The 18,264-nt window shown below is 38.4% G+C and overlaps 1 protein-coding gene across 1 annotated transcript in view; it reads right to left on the reverse strand.

Annotated features, from left to right (window-relative positions):
- Positions 1-18,264, reverse strand: part of CLASP1 (cytoplasmic linker associated protein 1) — a 336,648-nt gene that overhangs the window by 199,628 nt on the left and 118,756 nt on the right. The window contains 2 exon segments of the mRNA XM_043996430.1: positions 4,267-4,334; positions 15,539-15,636. Coding sequence (XP_043852365.1) covers positions 4,267-4,334; positions 15,539-15,636 — 166 coding nt within the window.

Raw genomic sequence — 18,264 nt, forward strand, 5'->3', positions numbered from 1 at the left:
GGTAACAGTGAAACACAGACACACATTTGAAGCACTGCAATAAGATGAAATTCTAGGTCTTCAAAGAAATATCAATTAGCTCCCCCATCCTCTACCTACTCCCCCAATAGCCTTTACCATTTATGAAAATAAATGAAACCGGTGAAGAGACGCTGTTCTCTTTTCATGATCCCTTCCCAGTCTACTCCCTCAATCACTTCCAATTCTAAATGCAGGGGCTGCTTAGGCACTTGAAAGGGAACATGGTGTGATGGGCAGAATAGGAGACTAGGACCTAAGAAGCTCTGAATTTACATACTGCTTGACTGATCCTGGTGTTGAGAAGCAAATAAAAAAATACGTAACATGTTTTGCAACATTTAAAGTACTAGATAAATTCTTCTCTTCCCCTTCTTCTCCTACTTCCTCCTCTTCCAGTTATTATTATTTCTCTTGTAAGCTAAGATTATGTTCTCCAAGGATAACATGCTGAGGGGTGTGGAGGTGGAGAGTATAGCTCAAGTTCAAGAAATATAAAGCCAATATTATGCACCTTGTCCTTTTCCCCTAACACCAGCATTAAAATGAACATCCATCGTATAACAACAATTCAAGTTAAGAAAGTTAAGAAAGTCAAAGCTGGTTTTTTTGCAAGAACTTTTACTGTTCTGCTTGGTACTTTCTTCCCTAGGAATGACAGGTTCCAAGAAGCACTGAACACAGGTGTAGTGTGCCAAAAATGCATATATGCATAAGTAAAGACATGAAAACACAAAACTTTGTAGTGAAGAGACCATCAGAGTAGGAATCAAGGGGTCTGGATTTCAGGTCAGGTTCTTAACAATCATCTAATTTATGATGGGTTATCAGTGCCTGAACTTCTTCACCCTGTCAAACACAGATGATAATAATGGTCTCTCCAGGGCAAATAAAATAATATACGACAACACAGTGCTATGTATTAAAAAAACAAACAAACAGTGGGTTAGCGGTTCCAAACCTGGAGCTTTAGTATAAAGCAGCAGTCATCAAAACTATCTGGTACTGGCTAAAAAATAGAGTGGTATATCAATGGAATAGGCTAGGCTCAGGAAATGCAGTAGTAAATGACCCTAGTAATGTAGTGTCTGATAAACCCAAAGACTCCAGCTTCTGGAATAGGAACTCAGTATTTGACAAAAACTGCTGGGAAAACTGGAAGATAGTATGGCAGAAATTAGGCACAGACCAACATCTTACACCTTATACTATAAAATAAGGTCAAAATGGATACACGATTTAGACATAAGAGGGGATACCATTGGTAAATTAGAAGAGAAAGGAATAGTCTACCTATCAGATCTTTGGAAAGGAAAACAGTTTTTGACCAAAGAAGAGATAGAGTATATTATAAAATGCAAAATGGATGATTTTGATTACATTAAATTAAAAAATTTTTGTACAAACAGAAGCAATGCATCCAAAATTAGAAGGGAGGCAGAAAGCTGGGAAACAATTTTTGAGGCCAGTACTTCTGATAAAGGCCTCATCTCTAAAATATATAGGGAATTAAATCAAATTCATAAGAACCCAAGTCATTCCCCAATTGAGAAATGGTCAAAGGATATGAACAGGCAGTTTTCTGATGAAGAAACCAAAGCTATCTATTCTCATATGAAAAAATGCTCTAAATCTCTAATGATTAGAGAGATGCAAATTAAAACAACTCTGAGGTACCACCTGACACCTATCAGATTGGCTAAAATGACAAAAAAGGAAGATAATAAATGTTGGAGAAGCTGTGGGAAAATTGGAACACTAATCCATTGTTGGTGGAGCTGTGAACTGATCCAACCATTCTGGAGAGCAATTTGGAATTATGCCCAAAGGGCAATAAAGCTATGCATACCCTTTGACCCAGCAATACCACTTTTGGGTATTTTTCCCAAAGAGATCATGGAAGGGGGAAAGGGACCCACATGTACAAAAATATTTATAGCTGCTCTTTATGTGGTGGCAAGGAATTGGAAGTTGAGGGGGTGCCCATCCATTGGGGAATGGCTGGACAAGTTGTGGTATATGAATACAATGGAATACTATTGTGCTGTAAGAAATGATGAGCAGGAGGAGTTCAGAGAAACCTGGAGGGTCTTACGTGAGCTGATGATGAGTGAGATGAGCAGAACCAGAAGAACATTGTACACAGTATCATCAACATTGAGTGTTGACCTACTGTGATGGACTATATTCTTCTCACCAATGCAATGATACAGAAGAGTCCCAGGGAACTCATGATGGAAGAGGATCTCCAAATCCAGGGAAAAAAAAAAAAAAGAACTGTGGAGTATAGATGCTGAATGAACCATACTATTTCTTTTGTTTTTGGTGCTGTTGTTTTTTTCTATTTGAGGTTTTTCATCAGTGCTCTGATTTTTTCTCTTATAACATGACTAATGCAGAAATAGGATTAATGTTATTATGTGTGTGTGTGTGTGTGTGTGTATATATATATATATATATATATATATATATATATATATATAACCTATATCAGATTACCTGCTGTCTAGGGGAGGGGGGAGGGAGGGAGAAAAATCTGAAATTGTAAAGGTTGTATAAACAAAAATTGAGAACTATTTTTACATGTAACGGAAAAAAATAAAATACTTTATTAATTAAAAAAAAGTAAAACAACAACAACAACAACAACAAAAAGGAAATAAAAGCAGTAGTCAATTTTGGTATTACAAGTCAGAGTGCTTGGAGATGAAGGAACTCAAGGGACCTTGTTCACTGGACTCAGGTCATAAAGTCCAAAGCGACCAAAGTCAATTTTGACTTACCAGCAAATATTGTTGCCGATAGGTGTTAGTAACACAAAATAGGCATTCAATAAATGCTTATTGAATGGAACTGAATTCCTTGAGTGTTCTAAGATGCAGTCTAACACATGAGACTTCAACCCTCTATTAAGTTAGCCATATCCTAAGTCAACCTAATTTGTTAAAACAGTCTAACTCCATTTCTATAACTTATTTTTTGTTAAAATTTGTAAGCTTCTCATTATCTTCATGAAGAAGATAGAAACTTTACATTCAACCTGTGAGAAAGCAATGTGTAAAATGAAGTCCAAAGATATATTGGAACATCAGATCATTTGGGGTCACCAGTTGTTTCCCATTATATTCATCTGACAGCTAGATGTTGCAGTGCTGAGTTAGGAGTCAGGGAGACCTAAGTTTGAATATGACCTAAGAAACTAATTATCTGTGTGGTCCAGGGCAAGTAAATTAAACTCAGTTAGATCCAGTTTCTAGAGGCCCTCAATGGTCCATCATATTTACAACTAGCACTCTGATGTAACAGTGAAAGACGGGCCCTGCTGCAGCAAATCAGGGTTCCAAAATCAACCCCCCCACTTCCTAGCTGTGTCAAGCAAGTCATGCAAACTCTGTTAACTTCAGTTTCCTCATCTGTAAAGTAAAGCTAAGGAAGCTTTTGTTCATACCTACTTCTTGTCAAATAAACCTGAGGCATTTACATTCTGCTCTGACATGATCATGCCATTCATTTACAGGAAGCCCTTCCTCAACCCCATTAATGCTAGTAACTTCCCTTTGCAATGATATCCAACTTATGCCATTGACAGATTGTCTGCACACAACTGTTTGTATGTTGTTTTCCCTGTTAAACTGTGGATACCTTGCTATCAAGGACTGTCTTCTGTCTGTCTTTGTATCCTCACTGCTTAGCACAGTGTGTGGCAGACAGTAGGCCCTTAACAAATGCTTAATAACCAATTCATTGAGCTACTTTGGGGGTCATTTACCCAAGAGCTTGGTTCTAACAATTCTCTACAATGACTCAAGTCCAGATTCCTGCATTCACTTTCTTTTTGAAGGTTTCTCATAATTTAAGACTTTTTGTTACCGCTAGGGCAGCCTTGTTCTATTACATTGTGACCACTCCTTTCTCCTGTTGGGATAGGACCTACAGTATCAAAAGCAGGTAAGTCTAACTACTTTAATTTGTAATGAATAAAAAGGATATGAAATTACTCATATTAGTGCTGTTACATTGATGTGCTATGTATAACACTAGGTAACAAAACATATCTGCTCAAATTGACACTATACAAAAAAAGAAGTGACAGTTGGAATGTGATTGCTTTTCACAAGTGGTAACTCCAAGGACTTAAGTTCTAGTTCCCCTTACTCAGCTAAAATATTACCTATTTCAGACAGAGCAAATATGATGTCATCATACAGATAACGTCTTAATAGTCATCACACTATCTTTTCTACTCACCACTTGCAGACTGTATCATGTTACCAGATCTTTGGACGTCATCAAATTTTGTAAAAATTACATTTAACCTGTTTGAAATTAAAAGACAAAAAAATAAAATGTGGGATCACATACTCAGTTATGTCAAAATAGAAATGAAGCATGAATGAATGAATGCTGGTGAAAATACTTGACATGCAGCCCCAAACAAGAATGAACAAATAAATACTTTCTTGAATAACTTGACTTCTATACTGAGGATAAATAATGTTGACCAAGTCTGATGAAGGTTTTAAGATGTGCTAATATTATATTACAAAAGACTTTTTCTGTCTTAATAGTATTTATTATTTCTAACAGAAAGAACTCATGTAACCTGCTAAGAGATTTTAATTTTTTTTAAAAAAAGAATGCTCTCGATATTTATATTTATTTTCACATTAATTTTTTAAAAATAAAAATCTCATCAACTAGTCAAAGCATTCCATTTTAGAAGCTTGACAACTGAATGTAAAAGAAGGGGAGGGGGGGAATCACACCAGAAAACCTAATAAAAAGCATAATAACAACATTTTAACTGAAATTCAGGCTCTAGCAAAGCACTCCCATTCAGTGACCACCCAAAGCACTCAAGCATTTTACACCCAATAATTTAGGACTTTCAGAATTCAACCCTTTAATTTAATACGTTCTATCTTATAATAGCCTCTAAATGCTTTACTTCTTTTCTCCCCAACTCTGCTAGAAGAACTTTACTTCATTTCTATGCCCCAACACATTCCAGTAACTACTCTAGAGGAAGTGCTCTCAATAGTTACTTATTAAACATGAGACAGGAGAAAAGCACTGAACTGTCTGTGTCTAAATCCATCTCTATTACTTGATTATGTGTCTCTCTGAGCAAGAAAGGCATTGAATCTCTCTGGTATCAATTTTTTTTTTCTTGGGGGAGGGAGGAAACCGGACCCTGCAATGAGGGTTAAGTGACTTGCCCAGGGTCACACAGCTAAGTCAAGTGTCTGAGGCCAAATTTGAACTCAGGTCCTCCTGAATTCAGGGCTGGTGCTTTATCCGCCACCTAGCTGCCCTGAATTGTGTATAAGGGGACTAGAGATATATAACAAAAGAACAAAAACTGAAACATGGCTTTAAGGAGCTTATATTCTTCAGGGAGAGGTGGAGAGATGGCAGGGAAAGAAATGGATAAAAGCAGCCCAGCAAAGCAGCAGCCTGATTTTAAAGTCAGGGCCTGCCTTCACTTCTCATCTCTGCCATTTACTACCTCAGGAGGACCTGAGTTCAAATCCAGCCTCAGACACTTAACACATCCCAGCTGTGTGACCCTAGGCAAGTCACTTGTTTTGGGGGGGGGGGGGTGAGGCAATTGGGGTTAAGTGATTTGCCCAGGGTCACACAGCTGGGATGTGTTAAGTGTCTGAGGCTGGATTTGAATTCAGGTCCTCCTGATTCCAGGGCCAGTGCTCTATCCACTGCGCCACCTAGCTGCCCCCTGTCACTTGGCTTTCTTGAGCCTTAGTTTCCTCATCTATAAAATTAGAGGGTTAGAAGAGATGGATTCTGAAATTGCTTCCAGCTCAAGATCTATGATCCATGTAAACTATGATAAGGTAATTTGAGAAGTATTAACTGGTGGTTGGGGGAGGGGGTAATAGAGAAATCAAGGATGACAACACTAAGATTATAAACCTAAGCGACAAGGAGAATAGTGGTACCATCAGCAATAGAGAAATCTGGGGCAGGCACAGGTTTGGGGAGGGGGAGAGTTACAAATTCAAACTTGAGGTATTGATGAAAGAGTCATATGGAAAAAGCTAAGAGGCTTTTGAGGTGTGAGGCTGACAAGCAGAAGAGAGATCAGGCCTACACTAATAGATTTAGGAATTATCTGCATAACTGAATCCATAGAAACAAGTAAAAGCATCAAGGAAGAGAATGCAAAAAGAAAAGTGGAGAGACCAAAGACCAGAGCCCTGAAGTACACTCCTTCCTAAGGGGTTTCAAGAAAGGAGACTAAGAAAACAGTCAGATGGAAGGAGAAACAGAGACACAACCATCACAGAAATCAGCACAGAAGAGGGGGAAAGAACCGAACGGGATAAACTAGATGACTTTTACAGTTCCCTCTGCTATAAAATTAATTGATTCTATTTCACTTCAAAGATGTGCTTCACTGATTCCAAAATGTTTTCAACTAAATGTCCATGAATTCCCGCCCCCCCCCCCCAGCTTTCCAGCACCTAATTTCTCAAAACACAATCAGGCTGGAGCAGCAAAGCCCCAACAAGGAATGCAAAGGAATTGTATAATAATAATCTAGAATAACAATGAGCTGTCAGAAGCCTCCCTTTCAAAGTTGCAGGACTAGCACCTTGGGTGGGAGGGCTTGCCATGCCCTTTTCAGGGTTGCTCAGCCAGCTTTGGTGTCTTCCTTCATAGGATTCTCACCCATGCCTCCAAGGTGCTGCAGCACATGCAGTAGCCACACCCCCGGAAATCATCTCAGCAGATGGGCCAAACCAGGCCCTAAACCTGTCAGTTACTTAGGGGGATGTCTACCCAAAGCATGAGAAGACTTTCCCTGGTAGAACAGGCATATGAGAACAATTTATCCTAACAGCCATGAAAAGTGGCTGAAGCAGGTGTTACAGAGTTCTCAAAACCTTCAAAAATTTGAAGGTCATCCTCTGACCACCTGAACTGCATCCTGGACCATCAACATCAGTTTTGTCTCACTACTGAACTTAAAAGACTCGGGAAGAAAGAATGAGCTGATGACTGTGTAACTCTGCCTCACTTAAATCCAATTCATGTTCAAATCAAGACATCACTCGTGAAGTCACTGGTCCTCTTCAAAAACAAAAGAAAAACAACAACTTCCAAACCTAGTCTGAGAGAGATTTTTTCCCTCATATACCCAGGAGCACAAATAGCTTGTAGCTTCCCTCCCAGATGCAAAAGGTAGAATATCTAAACTCGCGATTTTAACATCTACCTATAGCACCTTTGGAAACCACTGCTTTATACAAGGCTCAGCCTTCCAACTTCATGTGCTTTTAAATTGTGCTTCTTTTTAAGAAATTAATCACTTGAATTAAGGGCCATGCAGTGTTTGAATGACTGCAGGGGGAAAAATACCATTGGGTAGTCCCAAGCTTTCATTTCAGCCCAGAGACATTATGGTAATCCTTCTCCCTGTAGATGTGTGGTAATGGAAGATGAGGTCCTAGTTCAAGTTGTGCTCGACAAAGCCAGCAACACAGCCAACAATGTCAGAGCAGATGTGTGTGCGTGCGTGCGTGTGTGCGTGTGTGTGTGTGTGTGTGTGTGTGTGTGTGTGTGTGTGTGTGTGTGTGTGTATCTATCCTCCCATTTGGGTGGAAGGTGGTGATTTTATTTCCTTTTTAGAACTTTGGTATTATGTGTCTTTTGCATAGGTATGTTGCAATGCTTTTAGGGTAGTTTTACAGTAATAAAATTGTTAACAAAAACAAGTTAATCACTTGTAAGATGAATTGTTTGTTTGTTTGTTTTTGGTTTTTTTAGTGAGGCAATTGGGATTAAGTGACTTGCCCATGGTCACACAACTAGTAAGTGTTAAGTGTCTGTGGCCAGATTTGAACTCAGGTACTCCTGATTCCAGGGCCGGTGCTCTATCCACTGCACCACCTAGCTGCCCTGTAAGATGCATTGTTAATATTAAATGACAATGGGCAGCTAGGTGGCTCAGTGGATAAAGCACTGGCCCGGGGGACCTGAGTTCAAATCCGGCCTCAGACATTTGACACTTAATAGTTGTGTGACCCTGGGCAAGTCACTTAACCCTCATTGTCCCACCAAACCCCAAAAAAAAAAAAATTAAATGACAACTTACCACTTAACTATAAGTCCTATATGATTAATTCTTGACTATCCATGAACCTATGGGTATATCCCCAAAAATTCCTGAAGGAAGTCAGTCAGATGAATACAGAAAGTAAAACAGACTAACTCTGAAGACAAACAAATGTTTTAATGATTACCTACAATTTAGGATTATCTGAAGCGTTTTCTCCAAAAGCATCAAGAAATTAACTATTTTTAAGCACAACTGTGAGACAATTATCCTTGAAACAGCAAACTACATTTACCACAGTAACTGTGCTACTTAAGTGGTTTATGCCAAAGCTTTTTAAACAGTGGGTTTAAAGTGAAAGGGGGGGGGGGGGGGAGGAGAGAAGCTAGGTGGTGCAGTGGATAGAGCACCGGCCCTGGAGTCAGGAGTAGCTGAGTTCAAATCTGGCATCAGACACTTAACGCTTACTAGCTGTGTGACCCTGGCCAAATCACTTAACCCCAATTGCCTCACTAAAAATAAACAAATAAAAAAAAATAAAAAATAAAGTGAATGTGGGGATTGCTAAAAATCTGGCAAGAGTAAAAGGTTGGGTATGCCTATTTTATATACCTACATACCCAGGGTCACATAAAAATTTCAATGATGAAAAGGGGTTGCTGGTGGAAAAGCATAAGAAGCCCTGGTCTATGCTACAGTGAAATGCTAAAGATGACTGTTATTGAGGAATGAAGTTGTTAGATGCACAGCTACTGTCTCTTCCATGAGGACTATCACCAGGTAAAAATAATCCAGAGGCCCATGGCATATGGATATCACTATGCTAAGACACTAGGATGAAAGGGGGAGCTTACAGACCCTTTTGCTACTATGAGAAAATTAAGCCCCTGATAATAACCTATGTTGTTGGCTTCAATTCTCATCATTCCCTTTAACATACCTTATGCCCCAACCAAACTGGAGTATTCAAATAGCCAGTGTTTTCCTTCTGAGGACCTGCCTGGATTCAAATCCTAGTTCTGCTACTTACCGCCTATGTAACCTGAGCTTCAGTTTCCCTATCTGTAAAATGAAAGTGGAAGACTAAATTATTTCTAAGGTCCCTTTTGGTTACAGATCTATGTTCTTGTGATCCTATTATCTATGCATTTACCCAGGGTATTTTCTTTTGCTATGTCTAGCCTTCAACCTCTAACTGTTGAAATCATGGCAATTATTCAAAACCTAGCTCAAATGTTACCTCCTTCAGGATGGGTTGGCTTATCTCACTCCAGGTGTAATTTACCTTACCTTATTTGGACCAAATATAGTATAACTTGTACCTCTCTGCTGGTCTTATCTGTATGATACTTTATACTTAAGGTATGGTATTTGTTTGAAGTTACAAAATCAATGAAAAACCATTTCCTGAGTGATTTACTAAGTATAGGAAATTGTAAAGAATTAAATACAAACAGAAAACTGAAACTGTCCCTGCTCTAAAGGTGTTCACATCTAATTGGGAAAGCGCTAATCCCAGCAACTGCTGCTAGTCTAGATGGTATAGGGGGAAGGCAAATGGTGAGGATCCATTGGGGGTTGGTGGGGCCTGCCTGGTTCACAACCTCTGGGAAGGGGTAGAGTATAATTAAGGATCTGGAATCCTTTGTGTAGGGGTGGAAATTAAGATTGGGAGAGAATCAGGTTTTAGCCAGAAGACAGAAAAGAGCAAATGGAATTGACAGGAAAGTGGATGTGTCTTATGCCCTACTAGATCACAAACTCTATGAGGGCAGAGATTATACTTTAATTATCTTTATACCTCCCAAAATACCTAGCAAGGTGCATTGTGTTGTTTTTGAGTCATTTCAGTCGTGTCTGACTCTTTGTGACTCCATTTTGGGGTTGTCTTGGCAAAGACACTAGAGTGGGTTGCCATTTCCTTCTCCAGCTCATTTTACAGATGAGGAAACTGAGGTAAACAAGGTCAAGCGACTCTCCCAGGGCCACCAAGATAGTAAGTATCTGAAGCCAGATTTGAACTCAGGAAAATGAGTCTTCCCAATTCCAAGTCCAGTGTTCTATACACTGCACTACCAAGCTGTCCTAGGGTGCTTTGTACTCACTACTTAAATGGTTTGTGAAAGAATATAAAACTAAGGGAATAAGAGTGACCCAATCTGTTTATGTCTTGTTGTACAGTTTATTTTCAATATACACATTTTGATAGTCACTAGTTAGAAACTGGTTATTTTTTAAGAATATAAGGATATGGGGGCAGGTAGGTGGTGCAGTGGATAGAGCACCGGCCCTGGATTCAGAAGGACCTGAGTTCAAATCTGACCGCAGACACTTGACACTTACTAGCTGTGTTACCCTGGGCAAGTCACTTAACCCACATTGCCCTACCAAAAATAATAATAATAATATAAGGATATGGTAGCAAGACATTTTGTAAATATACGAGAGCCCAACATGACTAATGTGGAAATATGTTTAACATGATTGTAATGTATAACCTACATCAGATTGCTTACTGGCCTTGTGAGGGGGAGGAGGGAGAAAAATTTGGAGCTCAAAATCTTACAATCACAAATTTTGAAAACTATCTTTACATGTAATTGAAAAAATATAAAATATAACACTATTACAAAATACAAGATGGGGGCAGTTAGGTAGTGCAGTGGATAAAGCACCAGCCCTGGATTCAGGAGGAGTTCAAATCCAGCCTCAGATACTTGACACTTACTAGCTGTGTGACCCTGGGCAAGTCACTTAACCCTCACTGCCCCACAAAAAAACAACCAAGCCCTGCCCCCCCCACAAGATCCATTCGAAAGTAAATTGACCAAGTTAATTGCTTATGCATTACAAAATATCACATGATATGTTGGTGGACCTATGATAACAACAAAAAGTCTATCAGCTAAAGCTTGAGTGAATGAAACCTCAGTCACAAATAGCTGCTTGTACACATGACGTCTTCATTCCTAAAGCTTCACAATCCACTTTTATTAATTGTCAATTAAAAATATTTTATGCATGAATTTCAACAATGGGCAGCAAACTTCTAAAATAAATCTCAGACTTAAAAACAGAACCATGGTGTGCACATTGCTGGGGGACTACTACTTGCCCAAGAGGAGTCATCATTTTACCAATGGCAGACTAATCCACAAACTGTTAGAACAGTTTAGTTCCACTTTCTGGCACTGCCACACGTGTTAACATTAATATTGGCCTAGACACAAAATTATTGTACTCTGCATAATTTATCACAAACTAACTCAGTATAATTAGATATTTTTAAACAACCCCCCTATAGCGAAAGCTCAATTTAATAAATCCCCACAGTACAAGCTGGTCTAATTCACTGGTTGTTACCCTGAAGCACTCTTATTCTATGTGGGAGGCCTCAACCTAGAACAGGGTTTTGGTAGATTATCTCCCATCTTAATCTCACCCACTAGGCTAAACTCGACTCATCCTTCTGAAGGATGAGGACATCTTGGCATTCTGAAGTCAGGACACTTAGATCCTTCATTCCAGCTCCTCGAAAGTAAAACTGATTGATCTAGGGGTGAGTCACAAGCTCTTCAAAGCTAAATTCACCCAACTGTAAAATGGAATTATTACCCTGTCCCTGTATTTCACTGATGTTCTTATCAAAATCACCAGTTGAATCCTATTGTAGCTTTGAATACTCAACAGCCAAAAATCTCTGTATAAAAATATATAAGTGCCATAAAATACCAAACGGTAAAATAATGAGGATAGTCTCTTGGATTGTGTTATAATGTGTTATGCTTGACAAAACATGGTACTTCAGCCACATCTAGAAAAATGCTGGGGCAGCTAGGTGGCCCAGTGGATAGAGCACTGGCCCTGGATTCGGGAGGACCTGAGTTCAAATCCGAGAGAGGAAGGATGGGAGAAAGGACGGGAGGAAGGAAGGAAAAGACTACCCTGAAGAAACTCACAGTTAAGTTGAGGAAACAAGCCAAACACAAATGAAAAGACAATATAAGACATTAAGGCATGAAACTGAAGGAATGATATAGACAGAAAGTGCCACAAAAGTGGTTTCCATAGGTGTTTGACGACATTGAGATTTCAGATTTCCTAGTCAGAGGTTGATAAATTAGCATGTGCCCCACCATACAACTTAGCATTTTCTTTCCCACCTCATCAAAAGAATTCTATCTTCAACAGTTCCATTAAGTGAAGTTATCAGGCTCACTTACTATAGAAAAAAATTATCCCAGTGCAAATTCTTTGTAAATGGAACAGATTGACTTATGATCATTATTTCACTGAGGAGTAAATGTTGCAAAATGGCTGCTCAACTTCTCCCCCAGAATTAAGTTACCAGAATCAAATACTAGTATAGACAAAATATACCACATAGTTCCTTCAATGCTCACCTTAGAAATGTAAATTATGTCTCCTCTTCTCTCATGAAGAGTTATAGGCTCTCAGAATAAATCTCCCTCTCTACCGATGAAGATAAAAATAAGAGTATAACAAAGCCTCTATCCTTAGGCAGACTGGTGTTTCAGATTTTTAGTTCTTATATAGCTTGCTGATTTTTTTTATACTGTTGATTTTCCCCCCACAAGATTGGAAAACTATGTTGTTTTTCCCATAAAGAAAGGTAAAAAGTGTTTAAGAAACCATGTAAAGACCTAGACATTGTCCTAAAGATATACAAGTTCATTCAAATCTAAGATTAAGGAGACTATCTTTTCACTGTTTCGAGATGATTTCACAGAACAGTATTCTCAGATACATTACAATGAACCACATACAAGAAAATACTGCAAGAGGAATTGTAGTACAATAAAATGAAGTAAAAATAGCTGTGAACCAGTATAAGAAAAGATGAAGAGAAAGATATAAAAGGGAAAGCACTAAGTAGGTACTAACAAAGAAGGAAAATTAAAGCTTCCCTCAAATCATTCCAAATTGAAGACTTTCTTCTTTTGATGATCCATCAAAAGCTTTGTTCCCTACCTTCAAACTCACTTTGTTGTCTCATCCCTCATTATCCAGCAGGCCCAAATAAAGACAGGGAAATGCGAAAACTAAACTGAAAAATCTACTGGCTCACACAACAACAAAAAAATTCTAATATGATGTATCAGAATTCCAGAATATTCACATACTCAGGTCAGCCACTCACAGCCAAATGTAACAGAAACTCAACTTCTAAAACAATGGTATGAAACATGAAGGGCCATATACCTTTGGGGCCCATAGCCAGTGAAAAAGAAAGCAAGCTGCCAGGGTCTAATGCACTGGGAAACCTCTCAATAACAAGAAAAAATTAAATTAAAAACACAGGTTCTCCCACTGGCTTGAAGACTTGCAAAGAACATGCAACTCACTTCTCCAGGGAATCTGGAGTTAGAGAACCCAAGTTAGGCATCCTTGGCTTTGCTACCTACCACTTATGTAAGCTTGGGCAAGCCCTAAATCTCTCTGAGTCCCTGTTTCTTCATTTGTTATATAAAAAGGGTAAGCTACAAAGCTCTACTCCAATGTGAATGAAATATGATAACCAAGCTTCCTCGCTTCTTGATAACCCTTCGTTTCTAGGGACTTGAGAAATATACACTAGCTATTACTATGTCCATATCATTTCTTATATTTCTGTTGGAAATAATAGCATGAACTCTGAAAACTATCCTGTAAATTGGCCATTGAAAAAAGTCTTTGGGCTTTAGGGCACCAGGCCACAATATAACTCAGCCTTTTACTAACGAGTTCAGGGACCCTCTTTCAGCATATCTGCTTTAGGAACAACAGTGGTGATAACAAGCTAAGGATTAATCTTGACATAGAAAAAAGGAGTTGAGGAATTGGGTCTGAATCTTGGCTCTGTCACTTACTCCTTGTATGACCCGGGCTAAGTCTAACTTCTTTGTGCCTCAGTTTCACCATTTGAAACATGAGAGACTAAAGAGCTTCCAAGGTTCACTGCAGCTCTCTGTATGTGATCAATGCTACTATACCCAGATTTCCCTACTACTGCCCTATCAATTTTGACAAGGCAGATGGAAGGCAGAGGAAAGGGGCTGCGCCCAGCAGAACAACACAGAAAAAAATGTTGTGCCCTGTTCATCAGGACAGCAGGACTGGCCTTGGCTCACTTCTGTCCCTAACTAGCCATGTGGTGATTAGGAAGGTCACTGAGTCTTTGTTTCCTGGACCATAAAATGCAGAAATGGCATAAGATCTTTAGCCTTTCCTGGCTTTAGGAGGCTTTCTCATTTTACCCTGACTTCCCACAGAGCAGGTTGGAGCAAAGCAAAATGGCTTGAGATCCTATGGATGTTGTCAATTCCATTGTAACAAGAATTAATACAAATAAAATTCATTATTTTTATAACTGTCATGTCCACAATCCAAAAGATTTTTGCAAAGAGTCTGATAACATGGATATTATTGCTATTAAATCAATGAATCAATAAGTATTTATTAAGTGCCTACTATGTGCCAGGCACTGTGCTAAGCACTGTGAAGACAAACAGAGGCTTTTGTATTGTAAGAGGCCGAATGCGACTAAATTCCCATCTCCCAGGATTGCAAAACACCCCATTTAATAGAAGTTTTCCAGAATTAAACATTAATCTTAAACAATTAACAAGCATTTATTAAGCACTAATGTGCCTGTGACTTTGCTAGGGGCTGAGGATAAAGAGATAAAATGAAAAGAAATATTCTTTGCCCTTAAGGAGTTAATAGTCTTTTGAGGGAAACAACATTTATGTAAATAAATATATACAAAATAAAAGCAAGTTTAGTTTAGAAGAGGAGGACACTAGCAGCTAAGAGCAGTCAGGGAAGACTTCATGTAGAAGGCAGCATCTGAGCAGAATTTTGACATAAAAGAGGGATTTTAAGAGTTGCAAGTGAGGAAGGAGGGCATTCCAAGGCATGCATGAGAGCCAATGCAAAGCTGTGGAGTACCATGTGTGAGGAACCACAAGAAGGCCGGGTGGACTTGGCCAAAGAACACAGAAAAGGAGCAATGAGGGGGGAGTTAGAAAGGTAGGCGGAGGCCAGGCTGTCAAAGGCTTTAAAAACCAAACAGAGAAGTTTAGATTTGGTCCTAGAGGAAAAAGGGAACCACTGAAGTTTATTGAGGAGAATGACATGGTCAGACATGCATGTTAGGGAAGAAAATCACTCTTGGCTGTTGCCTGCAGGATGGTTTGGAGAAGGCAGAAACTTAAGTCCAGACGGCCAAGTCAGGAGGCTTTTGGAATAGTCCTGGCAAAACATAATAGGGGTTTCAACTAGGGTGGGAGAAAAGCAGACTAGTGCAAGAGAAGTTATGTAGATAGAAAAAAATGCTAGTTTATCCTGAATTTACTTCTAAAAATACTATAAGAAGAAAAGTTAACTGGAAGAAAAGTATGGGGGGAAAGCACTAAAAAAAGAAGAGTGTAAACTCACCGAGACTGTGGTAATCCTTTTTTACTGAGATCTGCCCTCACACGTTCTCCTACATGTCTGTAAATTTCCACTAAGCTGTTTATTGCTGAGTCTCGAACCTATACACAAAAGAAGATATCTTATAACATTTATTTGTAACTTTATAGCATTTCTCGTTGAAAAAACAATAGATGACAAACCATCCCACCTTTTTAAATAAATCATATTTACCCAGAAACAATTGCAGTTATAAGCTCTTACCTACATTCACCTAGATAAAGACAGGAATCTACTATTACTGATTTTTTAGGACACTGATAGAACGAAAGAAATAATTTAGGTATCTCTCATAGAGTTTTTTTTCCACATGAAAGGACACACTGCTTAGTATATGCCATTTCTATTAAACAGTTACGTCAGAACATTATTTAAAATCTTAATGCAAAATCATAGTTCTTCAACTTTTAAAAAAGTGTATGAAATAGTGAGGAACATAATACTATACACAAAGTATCTTTTATTAGCATAAAGAACTGCTATCTGGGAACTCCCTCCACTAACACAGATTGAAGCCTGTCCATGACTGAGTAGAAGGGTGTCCTAGGGGGTAGCCATCTATACAGAGTTTAAGTGACTTATCCAAGGACAAATAGCAAATAAATGTCAAGAGGCTAATCTTCCAGATCCGAGTCCAGCACTCTCCCTAGTCACTAGCCAGGTCGCCTCTGTGTTTAATATACCAAGAACAATTGATAGAGGAGTCAGGAAACTTGTGGGCTAGTTCCAGATCCACATCACACTAACTAGCTCTACCCCACTCTGGTGGGCCAGTTTCCTCAACTGGAAAAATGAGAGTGCAGGTCTGAATACCATGGGGTCACTTAAAAGCTGGACATGACTACACAGGTCTGAATAATATCCAGGGTAATGTCCCTATAAAATGCTGAGCTGATACACATAATTATGTCTGTGCTCTAGGTTCAGGGTCACAGATAAAAGCAAAGCCTAATATTGGTCTATTTGTGCATATGGATATTAAAGGAAATGCCACATACATAACAAAAACTTAGGCAACAATGTATAATAAAGGAAAGTTTGTAAGAAGAAAGCAGTTGACTTTCATGGGATTGAGGGAAGAAGAGAAGTAACTGAACAGGTCAGTTAAGTATTAGAAACCAAATTTTAGTAGCTCTGGAGTTGCAGATCACTTATGTATTTAATGGTATTGTTCAGAATGTAGTTCTTATGGGATACATCTTTTACATGTGAATGAAGAATAGAGCTCCTAAGTCATTAGCATTCATTTTCATTGATGATTACACTCTTGCATGATGACTGGATCTTCAGATAAAATTTTAGCCACTTATTAAAAGAAATCTTAACTTAGTTTTAAGAAAACTACTTCCAAAAAAGGCCTAATCAATCTACAATAGCTGAATCATCTAGATTTAGTGGTGACTTTTAGGTGATTTTAGGAAATAAACCACCACACACACACACACACACACACACTCTCTCTCAAAAAACAACAATGCTGGAATTTAAAACCCTGGGTTTAAGAGAGGATTAAATACTTTTCTTTTTGACTCTACATAGAATTTCACAAGGGATACCCAAGTTCTAACATAGCTATTGCTATATTGTTTATATTATTTAAAACTTACTAATAGAGAAAATGAAGGCATTCATCTATAAGCATAACAATGAGGCCAACAAAAATTCCCTTTATCTGGTGCCACTTTGCTATAGTTCAATCATTTTCAGTACTTGGATTTTGATGATGCAAAGTAAGATGAAGAGAACCACAACTGTTGGAACATACTACTGGCATGGTGTTTAGGTTAGAACTAAAGAAATGAGCCCTTCATAGACTTAATAGCCTTTTGTACTTTTTTTTTTTTTTTGGTTTTTTGCAGGCAATGGGGGTTAAGTGACTTGCCCAGGGTCACACAGCTAGTAAGTGTCAAGTGTCTGAGGCCGGATTTGAACTCAGGTACTCCTGAATTCAGGGCCGGTGCTTTAACCACTGCGCCCCGCGCCTTTTGTACTTTTTAAATAATCTATTCAGATTTTTTAAAAGATTCTTGTTACATTTTTGAGTTTCCTCTGAAAATTTTCATTAGTTCCAGCATCATTTATCTCTCCCAGGAAGTGATATGGATCTTCCCTCAATCCCATGAAAGTCAACTGCTTTCTTCCTACAAACTTTATTATACTTTGTACTTGTATCTCTCAGAATTTTCAGTGGGAAAATAATCTTGCAAGTTGGAAATTATGCTATATCTCTCAAGGCTATCTTCAATCAAAAAGGTTCCTCTGCAGGACCCGCTAACCTTAACCAAAATGAATTCAGGCTCAAGAACATAATTGAGTTAATAATAAAAGAGCCAAGATAAGTAAGGCATAGATTTTGAAAATGTTGGAAATTAATAAAGTTTTGTTCATGATAAGAGTTAACTGATCAGTTTGGGGAACTTAATTTGAAAACAATAAGAACAAAATGCATTTGAATTTGTCACAAATTCTACAAGTCAGAGGATATTGTTTCTTCATGAACTTTTCTATACAGCAGCTGCTAATAATATCAACGTACATATATATAGCATTTAAAGCACTTTAAAAATACTATCTCATTTGATCTTCACCATAACCCTATGAAGTAGATGCTATTATTATCTCCATGTCTAGACAAAAAAAAACAAAAACCTGAGGCTCAGAGATTAAGTGACTTGCCCAGGGTCATGGAG

Source organism: Dromiciops gliroides, chromosome 3, assembly GCF_019393635.1.
Source record: "Dromiciops gliroides isolate mDroGli1 chromosome 3, mDroGli1.pri, whole genome shotgun sequence".
NCBI lineage: Eukaryota > Metazoa > Chordata > Mammalia > Microbiotheria > Microbiotheriidae > Dromiciops > Dromiciops gliroides.